The sequence below is a fragment of the Muntiacus reevesi genome, chromosome 3 (genome assembly GCF_963930625.1).
Source record: "Muntiacus reevesi chromosome 3, mMunRee1.1, whole genome shotgun sequence".
In the NCBI taxonomy this organism is placed as follows: domain Eukaryota; kingdom Metazoa; phylum Chordata; class Mammalia; order Artiodactyla; family Cervidae; genus Muntiacus; species Muntiacus reevesi.
The window spans coordinates 55,313,317-55,340,204 of record NC_089251.1 but is presented as its reverse complement, the minus strand read 5'-3'; the positions used below and the strand labels follow the sequence as shown (position 1 = coordinate 55,340,204).

General features: G+C 43.1%; 1 protein-coding gene across 9 annotated transcripts in view; it reads left to right on the top strand.

The window, feature by feature from the left end:
• REEP1 (receptor accessory protein 1) overlaps positions 1 to 26,888 on the top strand; it is a 127,914-nt gene that overhangs the window by 58,975 nt on the left and 42,051 nt on the right. For all 9 annotated transcript variants that reach the window (XM_065929147.1, XM_065929146.1, XM_065929145.1 and 6 more), the window contains exons 3-4: positions 13,134 to 13,210; positions 26,530 to 26,650. In XM_065929147.1, coding sequence (XP_065785219.1) covers positions 13,134 to 13,210; positions 26,530 to 26,650 — 198 coding nt within the window. The remainder of the gene's footprint in view (positions 1 to 13,133; positions 13,211 to 26,529; positions 26,651 to 26,888) is intronic.

Genomic DNA, 26,888 nt, shown 5'->3' with positions numbered 1-26,888 from the left:
TTTTTATTGTATTTATTTACTTTCAGTTTTTTAATATTTATTGGTGTATAGTTGATTTACAGTGTTAGTTTCAGGAGTGCAGGTAACTCTACTCAAAAATCGGCATTTTTAACAAGATCCTTAATTTGAGAGACACTGCTCTCGACAGTCATAGCTTTTTATGTCTTTCCAAACTTACTACACTAGTCATGGTTTGAGGGGCAAATGCTTCAACAGAAAGGAATTTGTAGGGCTTCCCTGGTGGCTCAGACAGTAAAGAATCTGCATGCAGTGCAAGAGATCTGGGTTTGATCCCCGGGTTGGGAGGGTCCCTGGAAGAGGAAATGGCAACCCACTCCAGTTTCTCACCTAGAGAATTACACAGATAGAGAGGCCTGGAGAGCTATAGTCCACTGGGTCGAAAAGAGACACAACTGAACGACTAACACTTTCATAGAATTAACTAGAAGGCTAGGGAAAGATACTCAGAAATTGGGGAAGGTCCGAGAAGGCTGGATGATGGCCAAGCTTGTGCTGCAGGAAGGGTCTGGTTAGGAATCTGCTGCCCGGGTGGCCACTACCAAATTGGCTGCCAGCTGTCCATGCCTTTGGAACATCCCATGAAGATTCAAAACCCTGGATAGGGACATTTGAGTTTTCCAACTCTGGGTAATAGACTTTGCCTTCCATAAAGACCCACATGCTGGGAGATGCCCTCCAGATTAGAAGGCTTTGGATGCTAGTAGTTCATAATTTTTCGGGGCACACCATGAGGCATGCAGGATCTTAGTCCCTTGACTAGGGGTTGAACATGTGTCCCTGCAGTACAAACCAGGAGACTGCCAGAGAAGTCCCTGGATGCTAGTAGTTTTAAAAATATATATACACACACATCCTACACCTCAGAGATACTGCATGTTTGATTTCAGACTACAACAATAAAATGAGTATCACCAAAAAGCAAGTCACATGCACTTTTTAGTTTCCTAGAGCATACAGAACTTGTGTTTACACTATGTTATAGTCTGTTAGGTGTATAATAACATTATGTCTAAGAAACTATATACACCCTTGTTCAAAAATAACACTGTTGGAAAAATGGTGCCAGTATATCTGCTTAACTACAAATTTTCAATTTGTGAAAAAACTCAGTGTCTGCAAAGAGCATTTAAAAAAAAACAATAAAAGGAGATATGCCTGTATATTATATATATTAAACTATATAGTGATCTATATTACAGTTATTTCTTGGGCTGCACAACATCTACATCCACTCCTTTACCTAGGTTTTGGCTTTAAAAAAAATCCTTCCAGAACAAGTGGAAGATAGAACACCCTTGATGAAGTATTCTTCAGAGAAGATCAGGAGACCACTTGAGGCCAGAATAAAACTCCTCACCAGTTCTTTCCAGGTTGGGACACACAGTTTTGAGAGGCACAATCCCACTGTGTCCCCCTTTGCCTCGCAAAGCAACAAAGTTATTTTTTTCTGCTTCACCCCAAAACAAAACAAATTCTTCCAATAAGAATTCTATACCATATACTTGCCAAATCCAAATTTCTTCATTTGAGTCCCGCTTCAGATCCATATCTCTGGCAAAGTCCTCTCTCTTCTGGCTCTGACAGGATCTAACCTTAATAGTCAACACTCTAAAAATTAAATTGTCAAGTGAACCATCACTGGCAGAGCCCATTTACTATGTTAAGGGGAGAAGGAGAATAAATAAAAATAAGATTAGTTAAAATATGTAAATCTATACATGACATAGAATGAAAGAAAATATGAATAGAAGCTAGAGTCCTTATTTAAGTCAGTGGCCATGAGTTCATACTTGTATGTATGTCTTTTATTAATATGCCAGCAAATTTGGAAAACTCAGCAGTGGTCACAGGACTGGAAAAATTCAGTTTTCATTCCAATCCCAAAGAAAGGCAGTGCTAAAGAATGCTGAAACTACCGCATAATTGCGCTCATCTCACATGCTAGTAAAGTAATGCTCAAAATTCTCCAAGCCAGGCTTCAACAGTACGTGAACCATGAACTTCCAGATGTTCAAGCTGGATTTAGAAAAGGCAGAGGAACTAGAGATCAAATTGCCAACATCTGCTGGATCATCGAAAAAGCAAGAGAGTTCCAGAAAAACATCTACTTCTGCTTCATTGACTATGCCAAAACCTTTGACTGTGTGGATCACAACAAACTGTGGAAAATTCTGAAAGAGATGGGAATACCAGACCACCTGACCTGCCTCTTGAGAAAGCTATATGCAGGTCAGGAAGCAATAGTTAGAACTGGACATGGAACAACAGACTGGTTCCAGATTGGGAAAGGAGTACGTCAAGGCTGTTTATTGTCACCCTGCTCATTTAACTTATATGCAGAGTACATCATGAGAAATGATGGGCTGGATGAAGCACAAGCTGAAAGCAAGATTGCCAGGAGAAATATCAATAACCTCAGATATGCAGATGACACCACCCTTATGGCAGAAAGCAAAAAAGAACTAAAGAGCCTCTTGATGAAAGTGAAAGAGGAGAGTGAAAAGGTTGGCTTAAAACTCAACATTCAGAAAACTAAGATCATAGCATCCGATCTCATCACTTCATGGCAAAAAGATGGGGAAATGGTGGAAACAGTGACAGACCTTATTTTCTTGGGCTCCAAAATCATTGCAGATGGTGACTGCAGCCATGAAATTAAAAGATGCTTGCTCCTTGGAAGAAAAGTTATGACAAACCTAGACAGCATATTAAAAAGCAAAGACATTACTTTGCCAACAAAGGTCCATCTAGTTAAAGCTGTGGTTTTTCCAGTGATCATGTATGGATGTGAGAGTTGGACTATAAAGAAAGCTGAGCACAAAAGAATTGATGCCTTTGAACTGTGGTATTGGAGAAGTCTCTTGAGAGTCCCTTGGACTGCAAGGATATCCAACCAGTCAATCCTAAAGGAAATCAGTCCTGAATGTTCATTGGAAGAACTGATAGTGAAGCTGAAACTCCAATACTTTGGCCACCAGATGTGAAGAGCTGACTCATTTGAAAAGACCCTGATGCTGGGAAAGATTGAAGGCAGGAAGAGAAGGGGATGACACAGGATGAGATGGTTGGATGGCATCACCAACTCAATGGACATGAGTTTGAGTAAACTCTGGCAGTTGGTGATGGATAGGGAGGCCTGGCGTGCTGCAGTCCCTGGGGTCGCAAAAAGTCGGATACGACTGAGCGACTGAACTGACTGAATTTAAAAAGGGGTGAAATCATGATTCTTATACAAATATAAAATTAACACATGTTGAAAGTTTTATTTAACTCACTGAGTAATGTGGGAACCAATAAGGTGTTAAAAAAGAAAACAGTCCAAAGGAGACTCCAAAGAACAGATACATATATAAGCAATGAGATATGATGAAATGTTTGTTCATAGATATTCAACTGATTTCTTGGGAAATGTGATCATTGGACCCAGTTGTATCTCCACTGGACAAAATTATTGTTCACCTCTATAGACTAAATTATCTGCATTGCAGTCAGTTTTCGGTCACTCACAAAGTTGGAAAATAACTCAAAGATATTGTAAAACAGCACACCTGCAGAGTTAAAATAATTCAGGAGGCTGCTCTGGCTAGCACCTAGCAGTCCACAGGATACCCATTCCAAAGTCTTTCACAGCTTTTCCTGTTACTTTCCTTTTCCACCATCCAGTCCATGCTCCCTGTGCCTTCAACTTTAGTGAGTGTGGTTTCTTCTCCAAGTGTTATTGTTAGTGGCTCAGTTGTGTTGGACTCTTTGCAACCTCATGGACAGTAGCCTGCCAGACTCCTCTGTCCATGGAATTTCTCAGGCAAGAATCCTGGAGTGGGTTGCAATTTCCTTCTCCAGGGGATCTTCCCAACAGGGTTTGAACCCAGGTCTCCTGCATTGCAGGCAGATTCTTTACCATCTGAGCCACCAGGGAAGCCCTCTTCTCTTCTCCAAGGTTGTGGCCTAAATCTTCATTCCTGGGGAGTCTGAGGCCTTAGTAGTCTTGCTTCTGGAGGCTTGTGGTAATGATCCATTGACTTTTACCCCTGAACAAAACGATGCTTGCAGATCCGCTAAGAGCAGAGGTTCCCAACCCCCAGGCCACAAACCTGTATTCATGGCCTGTTAGCAACCAGGCCACACAGCAGGATGTGGGCAGTGGGCAAGCGAGTGAAGCTTCATCTGTATTTACAGCTGCTCCCCATCTCTCACATTACCGCCTGAGCTCCACCTCCTATCAGATCAGCAGTGGCTTTAGATTCTCATAAGAGCATGAACCCTACTGTACTTGAACCATCCTGAAACCACCCGCCAACCCCCATCCATGGAAAAATTGTCTTCCAAGAAATTGATATTGGTCCCTGGTGTCAAAAAGGTTGGGGATGGCTGCCCTAAAAGATTCTTAACCTCCATCCAACCTCCTTCCCACCACATGGTATAATAGCAACTCTAGTTCCCCTTCATAAGCAGTATCAGTTACCCTACAAAAGCCCTGTTCTGTTCAGTTCAGTTCAGTTACTCAGTTGTGTCTGACTCTTTGCGACCTCATGGACTGCAGCATGCCAGGCCTCCCTGTCCATCACCAACTCCCAGAGTTTACTCAAACTCGTATCCATTGAGTTGGTGATGCCACCCAGCCATCTCATCCTCTGTTGTCCCCTTCTCCTCCCACCTTCAATCTTGAAAAGACCAGCATCAGAGTCTTTTCAAATGAGTCAGCTCTTTGTATCAGGTGGCCAAAGTATTGGAGTTTCAGCTTCAGCATCAGTCCTTCCAATGAATATTCAGGACTGATTTCCTTTAGGATGGACTGATTGGATCTTCTTGCAGTCCATAAGCCCTTTACTATCTGTTTCCTAGTGACATAGTGGTCTTGAAATGGCCAGGTGACCTTCTAGTCTCTGCTTCTACTTCATCAGAACCATTTTATATCCCTGGTGGAAGCATCCATCCATCAAGTACTAAAATTATTAAAAACCAGAACTCAGAAGTTTGAGGGTGAGAATTGCAGTGTTTTGAGTGGGTTAGACCAATGATTGTCAAACTTTAACATGTGTATGAATAAGCAGAGAGTTTTATTAAAATGTAGAACTGATCCATTAGCTCTGGAGTGGGACCTGAAATGCTACACTTCTGACAAATTGATTCTACATTTCTCACAAACTCCTTGGGGATTCCAATGTTGCAATCTCATGAACCATATTTTGAATTGCAGGGAGCTAGCATTAGGCCTAATTCTAAGAACCACCACCCTCATTTCCTTGGTTCCTGAACCTTTAGATTCTGGCTAAGATGTAGTACCATGTGTTGGTCACTAGTTGAGAGAGGAAATTGCATTGTCTAGGAGAGCATAGCAACTTCCCAGAATGCTAATTACCACCTGGCTCTTTTCTGGCACTCTCCGAAGCTCCTGCAGCATTGTATAAGGCCAGCTGCTTCTGGGCATTGGGATACATGATTAGATCAGAGATTCCCCAAAACATCAGCCTATTGTTGCATTTCTTTGACTGTAAAAGAGGGCCCTTGGTCAGAGGCAGTGTTGGGTGTGTGTGTGTGTGCTCAGTCGTGTCTGACTCTTTATGACACCACGGACCTGCCAGGCTCCTCTCATGGGAATGTTGGGTGGAATACATCAAAATGAGAAGGACACTCAATGGAGTCCACAGTTTCTTGTGTGGATGCCAGAAACATGGCAGTGGGAAAAGCAAGCCCATATGCCCAATAAATGAATATTCCAGAAAGACTCTGTGCTACCCTTTCTATGAAGGAAGGGGCTTGGTATGATGGCCTGCTCCCAGGAGGCTGGCTGGTGCCTTGAGTTATGGTACCATCCTGGAGATGCTTAGTCACTGCTGTTGGCAACTTGCTGTCTGAGCAGTGGTCATGGCCAGGTCATCCTTGGTGAGAGAAATACACATTGCTGAGCTAGTGTGTTTCCTCTGTCCACATGACCACTGCTACATGAGCCCATTGATCAAGCAATATCATGCCTGAAGTCAAAGGCTCACAGACATTGACAGAACTGGTCATCTCATCCACCTGATGACCAAGAGCCTCCTCTGCCATTGGGACCTTCTGGTGAGCCACAAATATCTGCATTCTGTGGACCCATCCACATAATTTCTAAACCACCTCAGCACCAAATTCTCAGTCTTGTCCCTTCCAAGCACCTCATCATCTATCCAGACTCTTACCTGGTGTTTTAAAATGTATCCCAGATTTGTTTTAATCAGCTATGGTAAGGCATGCAGACACAGAAATGACTCATGGAGGAAGACATTTTTACTCACAATTCCTTGGAAGTAGGAGGTTCAGCATATCATGCAGGGCCACTGGAGAAGCACCAGGGCCAGTTAGGAGTTAGAGGGAGAGCAAGGGGAAAACATGGGCATTGACCTTTATTACAGTTTCTGTGGGGAATTCAAGGCAAAGCAGAGTAAGCAATCTTATGACTGGCTAGTTTGAATAATTTTAGCAGGCTCTGGGGTATGGGATCTGCTTCCAGTTATCTGGCAGCTGGCCCCACAAGATTAGGGCTGGGAAATATTAGCTCAACCTGTGAGAGCTCCATAAAGTAGGTGGTTTGTAGTATGGACCCCAGATTGCTCAGTTTGCAGATTTGCTCTGGGATAAGAAATTTACCATCACTATGAATTAGCTAGTCACAGGAGAGGCAGACTCTCCAGTCAGCAAGACCCCAGATGTTACAACATCAAGAACACAGAAAATGGGACTTCCCTGGTGGTCCAGTGGTTAAGACTTCTTCCAATGCAGGGAATGCAAGTTCAGTTCCTGGTTGGGGAGCTAAGATCCCACATGCCTTGTGGCCAAAATACCTTGCAGTCATAAACAGAAACTATATTGTAACAAATTCAGTAAAGACTTTAAAAATGATTCACATCCAGAAAAATCTAAAAATAAGAATACAGAAAATATGAAAATATAGTTAATATACATGGTGACAGTATAAATGCCTTACCTCAGGACAATTCTCCTTCTGGACTGAGACCACTGCTCAAAGTTCTGCCTACAGGGAATTTCCCTCCCTACTTTCTCTGGGCCACCTCTGACTATACAGTTGTCCCCTGTGAGCTTGTACCAGCAGGTGGTGCCAACTCATCTGTCAACCAGGCTCAGATATTTCCTTCCTCAGTCATTTGCCAGAGAGGGTTCCCTGTGAGACTGAAGCAGTGTTGGGGTCCTTTAATGGACCGGAACCTGGCGGTACAGAGTCGACGATAAAAAAGTAAAAGAGAGAAAGAGAGAGAGAGACAAAAAAAAAGACCCGGGGACATAAGCTCTGATGGAGCAAAGGTGCTTTAATGATTTTTCTATGAGTATATATAGGCTGTGGTACAAGAAGCTTCTTTCGGGAATGATAGAGATCAGAAAACCAATCGTACAGCAACCGTTACCAAGGGAACGAGGGGTAATGTTAGTCACAAGGCCAGGAGGCAATCCACATCTCAAGAAAGGGGAAGGAGACTAAGCTGTTTTGCCCTAAAGAGAATGTTCACTAAAGGAGACCCAAGCCTGCCTCACACAGTGACCTCAGTCCCTGGGAGCAGCGTGCTGTTCCGCTTGAAGAGGGACAAAGGACTCATGAGAGACAGCACGTAGGAGTCCTCCCGTCAGACATTCCCTGACAAAGCAGAGCTCAGATGTGGAAGGGAGTTTGAGAGGCTTAAGGAATATTAGTGTGACTGGTGTGGGGGAGGGTCCGCAGGTGAGGTGAAGCTAAGAGTTGACTGAAACTGCCGCCTCCAGAGTTCATGGAGGAGGCCTTTCACAGGCTCCCAGGAGCCCTGGGGGCAGGATCGGATGGGTTCTGGGGTCTCAGCCCATTCTGTGACTCATGGAAGGTCACCAAGATCTGCTTCACACCCTCTTGTTGTGACCTAGGGTCGTTGCTCCTCTCCTATCTCCTCATTCCTGTGCTTGACCAGTCCAGACGGAGTTCCCGTTGTGCTGTCAACTGTCCACTCCAGAGTTGCCCCTGATGATAACGTCACAAATCAACAATAACTTCCTATCTCTATTCTGGGTGCTGGCCCACCCACACTCCCACTCACCTTGCAGGGAGTTTGGGGTAGAATCCCTCTAACCTGGCAAGGTCTATTTCAAATCTTGGAAAAACAGCTTCCATTTGGTTTCTCTGAGGAGTGGTCAGGAGACCATTTCCAGATATTTATTTATGGTTTCCATGTCTGAGTCACCAGTATTTCATTTACCTTGTTAGGCTCAGTGAGTCATTCTCAGATCCTTCTTTCTACATGAAAGTATTTTAAGGTGAAGGAGTACATGACAGAAAATCCTTTAGGCTGTCCCTTCCAGCCTCTTTTCTGCCATGGCTTCCTCATCTTTGTCTTCAGTCTTCAGCCGCAGTCTCCTTCCTGAGATTTAGTTTTGCCTCTCCAGAGACCCGTTGGGCATTTTTCTTAGAGGTCCTCCGAGACCCTCAGATTGTCCTCAGCCTCACGGAGCTCAGCTTCTTCTCCCTAATTTGGGTTTTTTTTTTTTTTTTTTTTTTTTTTTTTAATTTCTTGTTAATGCGAGTGGTTCCATAACTATCAGTCACACATCCCCTGACTTCAGCAGGTCTCTTCCCTCCCATGTATACCCAGCCATCCTTCTCTTGGGGAGCATTTTTTGCCTTGCAAGCTTTCTAATCCCATCTTCCCCAAAACACAGTTAGTCCAGTATTCTCTGAAGTGCAGCATCTTAACTATTGGACCTCCAGGGAAGTCCCTAGAACATGGTTTGAACACTGAAAAGGAAAAACTTCCAGAGAGGGAATTCAGGCTCCTAGCATTGTATATGGATACCAGTGTTGGGAATTCTTAGATCCTGGGCCCCAGTATGCCATGGAGTTTACAGCTAGATAAGATTGTTGGCTCCCTGCTAAGAAGCCCATTCAGCTGCAGATAACCTTGGTAGTATATAGTGTCACAGTTAAGTTTCTTTTGATGGACTAAGCCAGCCTTGTTCCCAAGGGATTATTCTGTTTTTCTAAATAGAGAAGGCCTCTAATTGATCTACTTTGCCACATGTTTCAGTGTCACAAAGGCAATGAGATTCACCAGAACTGCCTTTGGTTTTTGAAAGATATTTTTGCTGGGTATAGAATTATAGGTTGGGACTATTTGTGTGTGTGTGTGTGTGTGGCACTTTAAAGATGTTATTCATTTTCTTCTGGTATTCATTGTTTCTGATAAAAAGTCAATTGTAATTCTTACTGTCATTCCCCTGTATGTAATGTCTTCCCCCCCCCCCCAACTTAAGATTTTCTCTTTGTTTTTTAGTGGTTTTACTATGATGTGGCTAGATGTGGTTTTCTTCATATTTATCTTGCTTCAAATCACTGGGTTTTGTGGGTGTGATATGTTGGTCAAATTTTGGAAAACTTTAGGCAGTATTTCTTCAAATAATTTTTCTGTCCAATTCTCTTTTTTCTCTTCTCTCAATTTCCTATTCCATGTATATTTGACTGCTTGATGCCTGTTCCTCAGGTATTGAGACTCTTCATCCCCCATCCCATCCCGTAACCTAGGCTTTGGCCTGGTTGACTATGTTGTCTTGTCTTCAAGTTCACAGATCTTTTGTTGTCCAAACTGCTATAAATTCCATTCAATAATTAAAAGCATTTTTTTTTCAGATATTGTGTTTTTCAGTTCGAGGATGTCATTTAGTTCTTTTTAAAGATTTTCCTTCTTACTCTTGAAATCTCCCATCTCTTCACTCATTATACCTACCTTTTCCTATAGATTTTTTAACATATTTATACTTAAAAAAATAATACTGAACCCATCCTTTTCCTCCTAGGATAAGTGTCTTGTTAAGTGGTGGTAAAAAAAAAAAAAAATCTTATAACAAAATATCTGTTATTAAGTTGCTATATATCTTCTTTGGTGAGATATATGTTCAGATTTTTTGCCATTTTTAAAATTGGGTTGTTATTTTTGTTGTTGTTGAGTTTTAAGTATTCTTTGAATATTTTGGATACAAGTCCCTTTTCAGATATATGTATTGCAAATATTTTCTCCCAGTCTGTGGCTTGTCTTTTCATTCTCTTAACGATATCTTTTTTTTAAAAACCAATATCTTTTGCAGAGCAGAAATTTTTCATTTTAATGAAGTCTGGCTTATCATTTTTTTCTTCTGTGGGTCATGGTGGTGTGTTAAAAGACTAATTACTAAATTCCAGATCACCTAGGTTTTCTCTTGTGTTATCTTCTAGAAATTTTATAGTTTTAGTTAATTTTTGTGAAAGATGTAAGATCAGTGCCTACATCTATTTGTTTTTTGAATGTAAATATCCAATTGTTCCCAGCACCACTTATTGAAAAAACTATCTTTTCTCCATCAAATTGCCTTTGTTCCTTTGTCAAGGATCAGTTGATTGTATTTGTGCAGTCTGTTTGGAGGCTGTCTATTCTATTTGTCTAGTCTATTTGATATATTTGTTATTTCACTAATACCACACTCTCCTGATTATTGTAACTTTATAGTAAGTCTTAAAATTAGACAGCATCAGTTCTCTGACTTTGTTTCTCTTCTTTAGTATCATATTGGCTATTCAGGTCTTTTATCATAAATGGGTGTTGGATTAATTGCTGATTCATTTTCTAAAAGATATGGGCCTTTGACACATTTTAAATTGGGTTATTTGTCTTTTTATTGGGACTTCCCTAGTAGCTCAGTTGGTAAAGAATTTGCCTGTAGTGCAGGAGACCTGGGTTTGATCTTTTTATTGTTGTGCTATATAAGTTCTTTATTATTTCAATACAAATACTTTGTCAGATACAAATTTGCAAATATTTCCCCCCTTTTGTGGGTTGTCTTTTCACTTTCTTGATGGTATCTTTTGAAGAACAAAAATTTTAAATTTTTACAAGGTCTAATATATCTATTTTCTTTTTTTGTTGGTTGTGTTTTTGGTGTCACATCTAAGAAAACATTTTTTAACCCAAGGCGGCAAAAATTTACTCCTGTGTTTTCTTGTAAGTTTATTACATTTAAGTCTCTGATCCATTTTGAGTTCACTTTTTGTATATAATATGAGGTAGAAGTCCATCTTCATTCTTTTACGTATGAATATTTAGTTGTCTCAATACACATTTATACTTTTTAACATCTTTGCCAATTGCAACATCTAAGTCAAATACAGATCTGTTTCTATTGACTAGTTTTTCTCTTAACCATGGAGTATATTTTCCTGTTTCTTCATATATATATATATATATATATATACACACACACACACATATATATACACCTTTTTTGTTTGTTGGAATTTTTATGTATACTTCATCATAGGAATTCCAGATCTGTGTTGTCTTCTTGTGAAGAATGTTAGTTTTTATTCTAGCAGGCAGTTAACTTCTGACAGATCATCTTGATCTTGTGGTAGTTAAGTTTTACATTTTCTTGGGGCAGGTGTATTTCAGTTTTACTTTTAATCCTAGAGCTAATCTCTTAAATCCTAGGTTGTAATTTTTATTCCTGAAGTATGACCTTTTAGATGTTCCCCTGGAAATTCCCAAATGTTTACCAACCTCCTCTAATTAGGCAAAACTTGAACTCCAAACTCTGTTTCTCCTGTAGTGGGCAGAAACTGAATCTCTGCTCACCTCTCCACTTCCTAGCTGTATTTTACTCAGCCACCTTGGAATAGTACCTGATTCTGTACAATTCAGGAGCCAGCTAAGAAATTGAAAGGAATTTATATGTGAGTTTGGTTTATGACTTATGCTTCCCTTTTACTGAGGATTTTTCCTTTTCATTTTCCAGCATCTTTGACAGTCTAAAACTCTTATTTTCCACTTCCTCAGGCAAATTTGGCTATGGGTTTCTTCTGGAGTTCTGTCTGCCCCATGATTTGCTGGCCAGGTGGTTTCTCTAGCTGCATCCATGTGGATTTACTCTGTGTGGTCCCCACATTTCAAGAGTTGGATCCTTTCCAGTTTCTGCCGGCTTTTGATAGCTTTTCTAGCCTTCATACAGTTATATTAAAATATTTTGTTTAGGGAATTCCCTGGCAGCTGAGTGGTTAGGACTCTGTGCTTTTGATGCTGAGGGTGTGGGTTCAATCTCTGGTCAGGGAACTAAGATCTCCCACATGCCACACGGTGTGGCCAAAGATAGATAGAATAAAATAAAATATTTTGTTCTGAGTTTATTATCATTATTGGCAAGAGGATTAGTCCAATACAAACTACCCCACCATTTCAAAAAAACAGGAGGAGCAGACTAAGGGCTTGGGACTTTATTCTGCAGGCTAGAAGATTTTAAATGGAAGGTTAGTAGGATGAGTTCATGCTTTGTGGGGGATTAGTGTGGGGATAGTTTGTAAGATGGATTGGTAAGAGGAAAGTCAAGGGGCAGGGAAGTAGTTAGGAGACTCTTACAGTAGTTGAAGAGAGCACGAGTGGGGGGAAGGGAGGGGGAAACCAAGGCTTCAACTGGGGAAGAGAAACAGTAGAAATGGAGAAGGATGGTCACATGGGGGAGATTAAAAGACAAGATCCGGATTCTGTGAGGGCTTTCCCACATGAAAGAGTTTTTTGTTTGCTTGTTTTGCTGTACCTCAGCATGTGGAATCTTAGTTCCCCACCAGGGATCTAACCTGTGCCCCCTGCGGTGGAAGCTCTGAGTCCTAACCACTGGACCACCAGGGAAGTCCTCAGAAGTGTTTTTAAGTGACCAGTGAGGATTACCATTATTCTATCTCAGAGAATATGGCCAGGTTAAAGTTCATCCCAGAGTATGTCTCTGTGGAAGCTCAGAAACTTTATTCACCTGATGTTAGTCCTGGCAAAGTGACCTGACTGAATCCTGAGTCACTGCTGGTCTTCAGGTCTCACTGGCTCACCTGAGGGCTAGTGAAGGCCACCTAAAGTCTACTTTGAGCTTGACCCTGGGTCAGTTGTGGAAATGGCCTATTTGCTTGCAGTCCCAGGGTCTGGAGTGGAACTGGACTAACCTGGGGAAGGATAGGAGAAGGAATGACCAGAGTAGGCCAGGCTGCCTGGACCCATCTCAACATCTGCTGTTGGAGCCTGTTCTCTTGAAGTTGGCAACCATTCATCCTTGACCTTTTTTGCTAGCTTTGTTGCTTTTTCTTTCAACAGGTCAAATGGATGATGTACTGGATTATATTTGCACTATTCACCACAGCAGAGACATTCACCGACATCTTCCTTTGTTGGTAAGTACTCCAGGAATTGGGACTTTTCCAAGAAAGATGTTGCCTAGTCTCAAGGGAGAGGTGGAAAAGGTCTGACAACAGTCTTAAACCTAATCAGCAGAGAAGCAGGTGCAAGGATGTTCACTGGAACATTTCAAATCAACTAGTCTATGAAGTTGTTCTTCAAGTAAATATTTATTGAATGCCCTTATCAGAGCAGGTATTGTTCTTATAATGATGGGCAAGATAAACAAAATTCTTCAATTAATGGAGTTGGTAAAGAAGCATTCATATGTTAAAAAATTAAAAGGAAAATAAGAAACAATACACAAAAGTGTGCAATAAAACTAGATTTCTCCCCGGCACCATTCACTCTCGCCATTACTGCTTTTCACAGTTGTATACAATTTTTAAAAATGTGTGCGTGTGTATATGCACACACACTTTTGTTGTTGTTCAGTTGCTAAGTTGTGTCCGACTCTTGGTGACTCCATGGACTATAGCACACTTGTCCTCACTATCTCTCAGAATTTACTCAAATTTATGTTCACTGTGTTGATAATGTCATCCAACCATCTCATCCTCTGCCATCCCCTTCTACTTTTGCCTTAAATCTTTCCCAGCATCAGGGTCTTTTCCAGTGAATTGGCTCTTCACATCAGGTAGCCAGAATATTGGAGCTTCAGAAAAAGTCCTTCCAATGAATATTCAGGGGTACACACATATACACATACTTTTCCTTTTTTTTAAGGATGTACCAAATGCTTTGGACTTCCCTGGTAGCTCAGACAAAGAGTCTGCCTGCAATGCAGGAGACCTGGGTTCGATCCCTGGGTTGGGAAGATCCCCTGGAGGAGGGCATGGGAACCCACTCCAGTACTCTTGCCTGGAGAATCCCATGGACAGAGGAGCCTGGTGGGCTACAGTCCATGGGGTCACGACGAGTTGAACATGACTGAGTGACTAAGCACGACATACAGCACTGTATGCTTCAGCATTATGCAAACCGAGAACTTCTAGATGTCTAAACTGGGTTTAGAAAAGGAAGAGGAGCTAGAGATCAAACTGCCAACATTCACTGGATTATAGAGAAAGCAAGGGAATTTCAGAAAAACTTCTATCTCTGTTTCATTGACTATGCTAAAGCCTTTCACTCTGTGGATTATGACAAACTGTGGAAAGTTCCTAGAGAGATTGGAATACCAGACCATCTTACCTGTCTCTTGAGAAATCTGTATGCGGGTCAAGAAGCAACAGTTAGAACCCTGTCTGAAACAAGTGATTGGCTCAAGATTGAGAAATAATGCAACAGGGCTGTCTACTGTCACCCTGTTTGTTTAACCTGTACACTGAGCACATCATGAGAAATGCTCGACTGAATGAGTTACAAGCTGGAATCAAGATAGGCAGGGGAAACATCAACAACCTCAGATATGCAGATGATATCTCTTTAATGGCAGAAAGTGAAGAGGAACTAAGAGCCCCTTGATGAGAGTGAAGAAGTAGAGTGAAAGAACTGGCTTAAGACTAAATATTAAAAAAACTAAGATCGTGGCATCCGGCCCCATTATTATATGGCAAATAGAAGGGGGAAAGGTGGAACTAGTGACAGATTTCCTCTCCTTGGGCTCCAGAATCACTGCAGATGGTGACTGCAGCCATGAAACCAGAAGATTATTGCTTCTTGGCAGGAAAACGATGACAAACCTAGACAGTGTGTTGGAAAGCAGAGACATTACTCTGCCAACAAAGGTCCATATAGCCAAGGCTATGGTCTTCCCAGTGGTCATGTGTGGTTGTGAGAGTTGGACTGTAAAGAAGGCAGAACACCAAAGAATTGATGCCTTCAAACTGTGGTGCTGGAGAAGACCCTCGAAAGTTCCTTGGACAGCAAGGAGATGAAACCAGTCAATGTTAAGGGAGATCTACCCTGAATATTCACTGGGTGGATTGATGCTGAAGCTAAAGCTCCAGTATTTTGATCATCTGATGTGAACAGATGCTTGTTGGAAAGGTCCCTGATGCTGGGAAAGGTTGAGAGCCAAAGGAGAAGAGGGCATCAGAGGATGAGATGGCTGGACGGCATCATCAATGCAATTTACATAAACTTGAGCAAACTCTGGAAGATGGTGAGGGACAGGGAGACTTGGCATACTGCAGTTCATAGGGCCTTGAAGAGCTGGACATGACTAGGAGACCGAACAACTATAGTATACCTAATAGGTCTTACTTTGTTTTTTAAATTTATTTTTAAAAATACTTTCATGAAAGCATAAACAGATCTACTTACTTTTTTTTAAAGGCCACATAGAATTTCATTCGGAGAAGGCAGTGGCACCCCACTCCAGTACTCTTGCCTGGAAAATCCCATGGATGGAGGAGCCTGGTAGGCTGCGGTCCATGGGGTGGTTAAAAGTCGGACACGATTGAGCAACTTCACTTTCACTTTTCACTTTCATGCATTGGAGAAGGAAATGGCAACCCACTCCAGTGTTCTTGCCTGGAGAATCCCAGGGATGGTGGAGCCTGGTGGGCTGCCGTCTGTGGGGTTGCACAGAGTCAGACATGACTGAAGCGACTTAGCAGCAGCAGCAGCAGAATTTCATGGTATAGATGGACTGTTATTTATTTAATCTATTCCCTTTTGACCGACAGCTTTTTTTCTCTCATGACCAGTACAGTTATAGCAGTGAATCAAGTGAAAATCATAAGCTATGTGTTTGTACTGATATATTGTGTCTTAGCTAAAAGAGGTTGTAAATAATATATAGCATCCTGTTTATATCTGAAGCATCTGAGTTTATGCACATGTGAATGTATACTAAAATAGTATGGAAAATATTCATCACTTAACTAGGGTTATTTCAGCAGTTTGGGATCATGAGGTCAGTTTCACATCTGCTGTGTTCTTTGCATGTTTTACCATGATCAAATATCATCAGAAAAAATAAAAAGGATATTTCCATTTTGGAGAAAAAAGTTCTCATCCAAAAAAGGATTCATCTGGACTTACTCTTTGGGGTGTCCTGGATCAAAGACATCTACTTCTCTGAACACTACTTCACTGACTCCTGTCTTGGCTCAGAGTGTATGTAGTTTTTCCACTGAAGGAGCCTGGCTTTCATCTCCACTGGGAGAGATAGATGTCTCAGCTATTATGACCTCAAGCTGGAAGGAAGGAATCTGGATTACCTAATTTAATATGCTTATGCCATCCAGCCCTGTTCTGTGCCCAGGTAAACAACAGACTGGAGATGGGCTGAGTCTCTAGGAGTGGAGACAGAACTCTGCTGAGCCATTTTTTTCCCTTCCCTAGGCCCCATGGGCTGGCACTAGGAGGCAAACCGCATTTTGATCAGAGTTTCAGTGGGGAGGCTCCTTTCTATCTCGTGGAGATGAGGAGAATAGGCTGGACCTAGTGAGGACTGTGTAATCGATTAAGGATCATAGCCACCATATGACCCAGCAGTCCCATTACTGCGCATATACTCTGAGAAAATCACAATTCAAAAAGACACATGTTACCCCAGTGTTCACTGCAGCACTATTTGCAGTAGCCAGGGTATGAAAACAACCTACATGTCCATCAACAGATGAATGGATAAAGAAGTTGTGGTATATATATACAGTGGAATATCACTCAGCCATAAAAAATGAATTTGAGTCAATTCTAGTGAGATGGATAAACCTAGAGCCTTTTATACAGAGTGAAGTAAGTCAGAAAGAGGAAAACAAATATAGTATATTAAAACGTATATATGGAATCTAGAAAGATGGTACTGATGAACCTAATTGCAGGGAAGGAATGGAGACACGGATGTAGAGAATAGACTTGTGGACACAGTGGGGGAACGAGAGGGTGGGATGAATTCATAGCGTAGCATTGACATATGTACACTATCATGTGTAAAGTCGATAGCTAGTGGGAAGGTGCTAATACATTAATAACACAGGGAGCCCAACCTGGTGCTCTGTGATGAACTAGAGGGGTGGAATGGGGGCAGGAAGGGAGGCCCAAGAGGAAGGGGATATAAATATGTAGTTATGACTGATTTGCAGTGTTGTACAGCAGAAACCAATGCAACACTGTAAAGCAATTGTCCTGCAATTAATAAAAGAGAGAGAGAGCATGCCAGCACTTCTTGTGGTCCAGTCTTCTGTCTCAATGCCCTCCTTCTGGCTGGCACTGGTGGCCTCCTGCTGTCCTCTCGTCCTTTATCATGAACACTAGGGGGAAGAATGTTAGTCTCATGAGCTCTTTCCTGTGGGTCCTGGCATTTCAACCACTTTGCTGGGTGAAAATCCTACCTAATGATGGATGTGCTGCTCCCTAATAGCTGGGATATGTTTAACCCATGATCCTGGAATTTCAGTCTCATGCCTGATAAATAGACTTCCCTGGTGGCACCAGTGGTAAAGAATCTGCCTGCCAATGCAGGAGACATAAAGAGACTCAGGTTCAATCCCTGGGTCAGGAAGATGCCCTGGAGAAGGGTATGGCAATGCAAGTGTCAACAACTATTTCTGGGGTTGATTTAATTTTGATTTGGGGGAGGTGTATTACTTTTCTATTGCTGCCATAACAGATTACTAAAAATTTAGCATCCTTAAACAGAACAAATTTATAATTTCACAGTTTCTGTGAATTAGAAGTTCAAGTAGAGTAAACTGGTCCTCTGCTGAGAAGCTCACGAGACCAAAACCAGGGTGTGGGTCAGCCCAGGCTCTTATCTGGAGGCTCTAGGGAGATTCCACTTCCAGGTTTGTTCAGGTTATTGGCAGAGTCAATTCCTTCGGGCTGTAGGACTGAGGTTCCCCACTCCCTTGACATGTGACATCCTGTCATCTTCAAGCCAACAATGGCATGTCATTTCTGTCCTCTTCTGTTACCAGCCAGAGAATGGTCTCTGCCTTTTTGTTTAAGGTATCATGTAATTAGATTAAGCCCACACCAATAATTTAATATAATCTCCCTATCTTATTGACTTGAACTTTGAAATTTTCCTGTGTTCAGTTTTCTTTTCTTTCTTTCTTTCTTTTTTTGGCTATGCTGAGTCTTCACTGTGGCATGTGGGCTCAATAGTTGCAGTGCACAGATTTAGTCTCCCGACCCAGGATTGAACCTGCATCCCTTGCATTGGAAGGCAGATTCTTAACCACTGGACCATCAGGAAAGTCCCAATCTCCCTAACTGAAAGTCAGAAGATTAATTACCTTAATTACACCTGTAGAATCCGTTACGCCATGTGAGGTAACATATTGGTGGGTAACATGGGGAGGAAGTTTATAGGATCAAAATGCTGCCTGTCACAGGAAGGCATCTGATAGCTGGTGTATTTGGAGTGTGTGTGCAGTGTGGACAGAACCCCCCTCTCTTCCTGACCCGTGTAGAGGCGTCATCTGGTCCCTCCTTGGTCTCTCTGAGCTCTCACTGTCCAGGCAGTTTGTGGGTGGAAAGTGAGGGTCCCTTGCCTGTCTCCTGGCCCTTGGGCTCCGCTTCTGCAGGGAAGGGCCCATCGGATCCTTCCCTGCCTGCCTTACTTCCCTGATGGCTCAGTTGGTAAAGAATCCACCTGCAATGCAGGAGACCCAGGTTTGATCCGTAGTTCGGGAAGATCCCCTGGAGAAGGAAATGGCAACCCACTTCAGTATTTTTGCCTGGGAAATCCCATGGACAGAGGAACCTGGTGGGCTATAGTCCATGTGGTTGCAAGAGTTGGACACGACTTGCAGCTGAACCACTACCACCTGTACCTGTCTCAGCTTACAGTCTGGACATGCCTCAGCCGGCTCTGTCTTTTCCTGCCAACCTCCAGGTATCACAGATCCTGGTCTCCTTCTGGGATAGCCCTCCCTCTCCATCCTTGCTTTCACCCTGGGATTGGATATAGAACAGGCCTATCAGACAGACAGAGCCTCTTTCCCTTCCAGGGAATGGACCCCAATTCAGCAGCTCTAAGTTCTGTTTATAATTTAAAAAGTGGGGAGGTAGTTCTACACCTTCTGGCATCCTAGAAGCATCTTTCACTTCTGTTCACTTCCTGGACTGGAAATCACCCCTCATGTTTATACTTTTGCTCTCACTCTTTACTCATCCATCCCCACCCTGCTCTCTCCACCTCACCCTTAGAACAGTTCTCTCTTCATAGGTAACTTTTAAAAGCTTTCTATCTTGATGAAAACAGCAGCTGTGTATGGTCACAGAAGAGATAGGATGGTGGTTTGTTTCACAATCTGTGTAGATTATTTCATTTAATTTTTAAAAAATTATATAATACTACATGCACATGGCAAAATTAAATTGAAACAATACACTAAAAAGTAAGTCTCTCCTCCCCCAGGCCCTTGGCTCTCTCCCCAGAGGTTAGCATGGTCAAAGTCAGTTGTTGTTTCTTCCAGAAATTTTCTATACACATTAATTGCTTGTATTTTTGACAGTTTCATCACTTGCCCAACCCTTTTTGAAAACTCTTAGAAATTCCCTGGCAGTCCAGTGGTTAGGGCACAGAGCTTTCAGTGTTGAGGCTTTTGTTTGATCCCTGGTTGGGGAAACAGATTTGGCAGGCCACCCGGCCTGACTGAGAAAAAAAGAAAACTCTTACCCTCTTGAGTGTGACAGTATTATATTGGGAGCATAGAAATGCACCTGAGTGCTGTACAGATGCCTTGGATATGATGGGTTCATCTGGCTTTTTCTCCTCAAATACATCCTAATTCTCAAGATCAGGGCAATTCAAGGACTTATCCTCATAGAATTTTGTTGTTGTCCAGTAACTAAGTTGTGTCTGACTCCCTGCGACTCCATGGACTGCAGCATGCCAGGCTTCCCTGTCCTTCACCCTCTCCCAGAGTTTGCTCAAACTCTTGTCCATTGAGTCAGTGTTGCCATTCAACCATCTCATCCTCTGTTGCCCCCTTCTCCTCCTTCCTTCAATCTTTCCCAGCATCAGGGTCTTTTCCACTGAGTTGGCTTTTTGCATCAGGTGACCAAAATGCTGGAGTTTCAGCTTCAGCATCAGTCCTTCCAATGAATATTCAGGGTTGATTTCCTTTAGGATTGACTTGTTTGATCTCCTTGCTGTCCAAGGGACTCTCAAGAATCTTCTCCAGTACCACAATTCAAAAGCATCACTTCTTTGGTGCTCAGCCTTCTTTATGGTCCAACCCTCACATCCATACATGACTACTGGAAAAACCATAGCTTTGACTATATGGACCTTTGGCCAGATACATAGTAAGAATTATGAGGTGGATGTTTGTGAGCAATGGATGACGATTCAGAGAGAAGCAAAGCCCTTGAGCCTCACTGAGACATTGTTCCATTACTCGCTGCACATTACAGGGTTACCTGTTGGTCTTGCTGTCTTGGTAGATGACAAACCACTAAGGGCGAGGATGTTTCTACCCAGCTTTGGTTTCCATGAACTGCTTAGCCTAGGTCCCTTACCTCACAGCTTTTCAGTTGAATTTTCCCAACTGAATGAATCACTCAATAAGCCAGCAGTTGTCTTTGAATAGAAAGTGGGGCAGGAAAAAAGCTTGAGGAAAAAAATTGAAAGAACATGTAGTGATTGCTAAGAGTAGCACCCACTCACCACAACTAGAGAAAGCCTATGTACAGCAATTAACCTGGAGAAAGAAATGGAAACCCACTCCAGTATTCTTGCCTGGAGAATCCCCATGGACAGAGGAACCTGGTGGGCTACAGTCCATGAAGTCACAAATAGTCAGATATGACTAAGTGACTAACACAGCAATGAAGACCCAGTGCAACTAAAAATAAAAAAATTTTTTTTAAAGTCATGTTAATGTGGATGGGGTGCACAGGAAAGATCTGGAAGAACAAGGAGGCTTAGTAGCAGGCTGACCAGAGAATACAGGGGCTCCAGCAGCTCAGAAGAACTGCTCAGGATCTAATGCCCATCCTCCCCCCTCACCCCCCACCCCGCCAATCCTCATCACCTGGGGCAGACTCTTACACTGTCCTACACTGTGAGCCTGAGGCTGGGGGGAACCAGGCTCTTGTATCCGTGCTTGCACAAAAGCGCAGCTTCTATCTATAAATCAGATACCTGCAGAAATTTCACTTCTGAGCATTTTCTTAAAGGTACATTAGCATCAGGACATAAAGAAGCATACTCCAGGAGATTCACGGCAGCTCTGTTGTAGTAGCTAAAGGTTGTGACCTTCGTAAATATCCATCTGTGGGGGGCTGGGTAGATGCTCATGCCCCCTATACAGCCATTAAGAAGGGTAAGGCCTGGGGAATTCCCTGGTGGTCCAGTGGTTAGGACTCAGTGCTTTCACTGCCCTGGGTCCAGGTTCAATCCTTGGCCAGAGAACTAAGATCCTGCAAGTCACATGGAGCAGCCAAAAAAAAAAAAAAAATAGAGAAACCACTCTCCATGTACTGGTATGAGAAAATTTCCAGTTCATTTCAGTTCAGTCGCTCAGTCATGTCCAACTCTTTGAGGCCCCATGAACCGCAGCATGCCAGGCCTCCCTGTCCGTCACCAACTCCTGGAGTCCACCCAAACCCATGTCCATTGCCATCCAACCATCTCATCCTCCATCGTCCCCTTCTCCTCCTGTCCCCAATCCCTCCCAGAATCAGGGTCTTTTCCAATGAGTCAGCTCTTCGCATAAGATGGCCAAAGTATTGGAGTTTCAGCTTCAGCATCAGTCCTTCCAATGAACACCCAGGACTAATCTCCTTTAGGATGGACTGGTTGGATCTCCTTGCAGTCCAAGGGACTCTCAAGAGTCTTCTTCAACACCACTGTTCAAAAGCATCAGTTCTTCGGCACTCAGCTTTCTTTATAGTCCAACTCTCACATCCATACATGACCATTGGAAAAGCCATAGCCTTGACTAGATGAACCTTTGTTGACAAAGTAATGTGTCTGCTTTTTAATATGCTATCAAGGTTGGTCATAACTTTCCTTCCAAGAAGTAAAGGAAGGAAATTTAATTTTAATTTCATGGCTGCAATCACCATCTGCAGTGATTTTGGAGCCCCCCAAAATAAAGTCAGTCACTGTTTCCCCTGTTACCCCATCTATTTGCCATGAAGTGATGGGACCAGATGCCATGATCTTACTTTTCCGAATGTTGAGCTTTAAGCCAACTTTTTCACTCTCCTCTTTCACTTTCATCAAGAGGCTTTTTAGTTCTTCTTCACTTTCTGCCATAAGGGTGGTGTCATCTGCATATCTGAGGTTATTGATATTTCTCCCAGCAATCTTGATCTCAGCTTGTGCTTCATCCAGCCCAGCGTTTCTCATGATGTAGTCTGCATATAAGTTAAATAAGCAGGGTGACAATATATAGCCTTGATGTGCTCCTTTTCCTATTTGGAACCAGTCTGTTGTTCCATGTTCAGTTCTAACTGTTTCTTCCTGACCTGTATATAGCTTTCTCAAGAGGCAGGTCAGGTGGTCTGGTATTCCCATCTCTTTCAGAACTTCCCACAGTTTGTTTTGATCCACACAGTCAAAGGCTTTGGCATAGTCAGTAAAGCAGAAATAGATGTTTTTCTGAAACTCTCTTGCTTTTTCGATGATCCAGTGGATTTTGCCAATTTGATCTCTGGTTCCTCTGCCTTTTCTAAAACCATCTTGAACATCTGGAAGTTCACAGTTCACATATTGCTGAAGCCACCAGAGTGTACTGTTAATTGTATGTGTGGTGGGGAAAGTTAGGTGTGATGTGAAGGGGAGCAGAGAATACCACCAAGTGAGTGTAGGGAGCATTGCAGGTGTCCTACATACCCACATGATTGTACATCTTAGCCCTATTCCACTTCTGGAAGGATCTACAAGAAACCAATGATGCTTTTGTGCTTTTGGAAAAGGATCCAAGATGGAAAAGAGACTCTGTTATGTCCCCTTTTGGACTTCTAGAATCTTTTCAACTATGTGCACACACAACCTATTAAACACACACAACCACACACGCACACGCACATCTCTTACATAATAAATAAAACAGCCACAGTGTGACAGATTCCCCCTAGGATTATCTGTGTATCTTGGATTGGTGCCTGAGCTTGCCAGGCTCATTTGCCCCTTGAGGCTGACAAATACTTGTTTTCAAGACCAAATTTCCTCCACTGTTAATCACCAGAGTGTTCAAATACGAGGGAATCACATCTTTGTTCCTTCAGCTCCTTCTCTTTTCTGGCTGTGAAGCATTAAACGATCTTGACATGAAAGTGTCCTTTAGTTGCTGGGGGAACGTTCAGGAAGGGCCTGCCAGGAGCAGAAGGCAGTGGACTAGGATGGGGAAAGAAGGGGTGGGTGGAGCTGCTGTCTGGAGTGATGTGAGAGTTAAAGACCTCTGAAATGTCTTCTTAGAAATTACTGTTTGTGTTTGCTCTTATCACGAGGATGACCTGGAAGGGCTTTACTTTTCCGATGCCTCAAACCTGCCCAGGTGTCATGTTCCCTCACAGCATCATGTTTGAATGGTACCCAGGATTTGTTTTTAAGTCTGGTAAGACACGCAGAGGGGCTTCCCTGGTGGCTCAGTTGGTAAGGAATCCTCCTGCAATGCAGGAGGCCCTGGTTTGATTCCTGGGTTGGTAAGTTCCCCTAGAGAATGGATAGTCTACTCACCTTAGTATTCTTGGGCTTCCCTGGTGGCTCAGACGGTAAAGAATCTGCCTGCAGTGCAGGAGACCTGGGTTTGATCCATGGGTTGGGAAGATCTCCTGGAGGAGGGCATGGCAACCCACTCCAGTATTCTTGCCTGGAGAATCCCCAGGGACAGAGGACCCTGGCGTGCTGCAGTCCATGGCATCACAGAGTTGGACACGACTGAGCGGCTAAGCACAGCATAGCACAAGACATGCAGACACAGAAATGACTGTCATGAGGAATAAGTTTGTTAACGTCACAGATCCCAAGGGACTTCCCTGGTGATCCAGTGGCTAAGAGTCCGCACTCTCAGGGCGGGGATCCTGGGTTCAATCCCTGGTCAGGCAACTAGATCCCACATGCCGCAACTAAGAGTCGACATGCTGCAACTGAAGATCCTGTGTGTGACAGTGAAGACCCAGCACAGTCAAATACATAAATAAATAAATATTTTTAAAAAGATACACAGATCCCTAGAGGCACAGTGTGCTGTGCAGAGTCACACAGGGCAGATCAGGAAGCAGAGGAAGGAAGTGGGGGCAGGAGCCTGTGTTGTGGTGTCCATGAGAGAGGCAGCCTCTCCATCAGCAAGGTCCCAAGATGGCAAAGCAGCAGAATACAGAAAATAAAAAGACCTGTCAATACCCATTTGACCCGCCAAGTACAGTTGCACAGGTTGTTCATAGCACAAGATACCTAGCCAGTACAGCTGAAATTCAGGTGAAGCCCTGTTTGCAAGTCATGTGCTCACAGGACTGCATCCAGTCGAAGGACTGGCCTTTTTCTCACACGTGCAGAAGTACCACATGGGTTAACAGAGGCCCTTGATGGTGCTTGTCTAGGATGTTTTTTCTACACTAATTGTCTTGATTTGAGTAATCTCTGTTGCCTTGACTGGACTGTCAGTCCCGAGGACGCCAGAACCGTATCTGTGTTTCCTGGTAGACGGGAAGCTCCAAGAGAACAGGGCTCAGGTCTTCTTTGTTCCGCAGTGTCCTCTTGGTGCCCAGCACCAACTGCCACATGTGGGTGCTGGCGAAGTGTTCATGGGATACATCAGTGAGTAGTACCAGGACTTTAAAGTTCAGAGTTACATTTTATCTATACCTTCAACTCTTCTTTCTTTTGGCACCAAAATGATCAAAACCTTTTTGCCTGCTGTTGGTTTTTAAAATTTAGGTTTTTTTTCTATTGAAGTATAGGTGGCGGTAGTGGTAAAGAATTCACCTGCCAAAGCAGGAGATATATGAGACAAGGGTTTGATCCCTGGGTTGGAAAGATCCCCTGGAGGAGGGCATGGGAACCATTCCAGTATTCTTGCTAGAGAACCCCATGGAAAGAGGAGCCTGGCAGGCTAGAGTCCATGGGGTGGCAAAGAATCGGACATGACTGAAATGACTTAGCACGCACTCATAGTTGATTTACAATGATGTGTTAGTGTTGGGTGTACAGCTGAATCACTTTGTTGTACACCTGAAACTATATGTATATGTTCAGTTCAGTCGCTCAGTTGTGTCTGACTCTCTGTGATCCCATGGACGGTAGCATGCCAGGCTTCCCTGTCCATCACCAACTCCCGGAGCCTACTCCAGCTCATGTCCATCGAGTCAGTGATGCCATCCAATCATCTCATCCTCTGTCGTCCCCTTCTCCTCCTGCCTTCAATCTTTCCCAGCATCAGGGTCTTTCCAAATGAGTCAGTTCTTCGCATCAGGTGGCCAAAATGTTGGAGTTTCAGATTCAGCATCAGTCCTTCCAATGAACATTCAGGACTGATTTCCTTTAGGATGGACTGGTTTGATGTCCTTGTTGTCCAAGGGATTCTCAGGGAGTATAAATATACATACATGTATATATATGTAAGTATATGTATGTAAAGCAGTTATATATATTGTACTTGTTCAGTTGCTTAGTCGTGTCTCAACTCTTTGTGACCCCATGGACTGCAGCATGCCAGACTTTCCTGTATTTTACTATTTATATTCTATTCCCTGCCCCCTTCCCCCAAGTCTGCTGTTGGTTTGAGCAGGGTAAGTAGCATCCTCTTTCCTGCAAGAGTTGGGCTCCTGTCCGGCTTGTCTGGGGTCTAAGAAGGCAGTCAAGGAACAGAGGCTTTATTCTAAGTGGAGATTCTTTGTCAGCTCTGCCCTGCTGTGAATCCTCCAGGTGTTTGTCCCTTCTTGGCCTCCAGTAAAGAGTGAATGACTGGGAACTCAGGCAAGGGTGGCTGTGGCATATGGGCCTGCAGGAGCTCCAGCTCCAGCCGAAGTGAACAGAGTCTGGCAGAAAGTGCCAGTTGTTGTCAGGCACAGTCATAGAGTGACTGCTGAGAGACCCTGGGTCCCTAGCTTGTTTGACAACAAAAGAAAACGTGAACAGGCTTTGCGAACTCCCTGCTGGTCCCATAGATAGGATGCTGTGCTTTCCCTGCTAGGTGCCTGGGTTCAATTCCTGGTCAGGGAACTAAGGTCCTACAAGCCTCATATTGAGGTCACACACACACAGAAAAGGAACTGGTTTTCAAAAGAGGCCCTGGACTTGTACCTTGGGTGTGCGTGTGTGCACACACACTCATGGGAATCCGAGGACCAGGCTGTGTGCAGGCAGGAGAGCTATCTGTGCTCCCAGGTTCTGTCTTTTGTAGACTCAGGGCAGAGTTGCTGAAAACCTAATGGAATGTGTATTTTTCTCATCTCTCTCCAGGTTTCCATTCTATTATGAACTAAAAATAGCATTTGTAGCCTGGCTGCTGTCTCCCTACACAAAAGGCTCCAGCCTCCTCTACAGGAAGTTTGTACATCCCACGCTGTCTTCAAAAGAAAAGGTAATTTGTGTTGTTTCGCCTTTCACTCCTTCCAGTGAGTGAAAAAAAATTTTTAAGTGATTTTTTTCTAAAAGGCATATGATTTTATTGAAGGAGACTCTTGATTGACTTATTTGCCCCCTACCCGAAAATTGTTCTTTCTAGTCTTTCTCTTTTAAGTCTATTTTTATGACCTGGTGCAATTCTCAAAAGCATATTATTCATCACTATTATTGTAAAACATTTCCATGCATCGAAA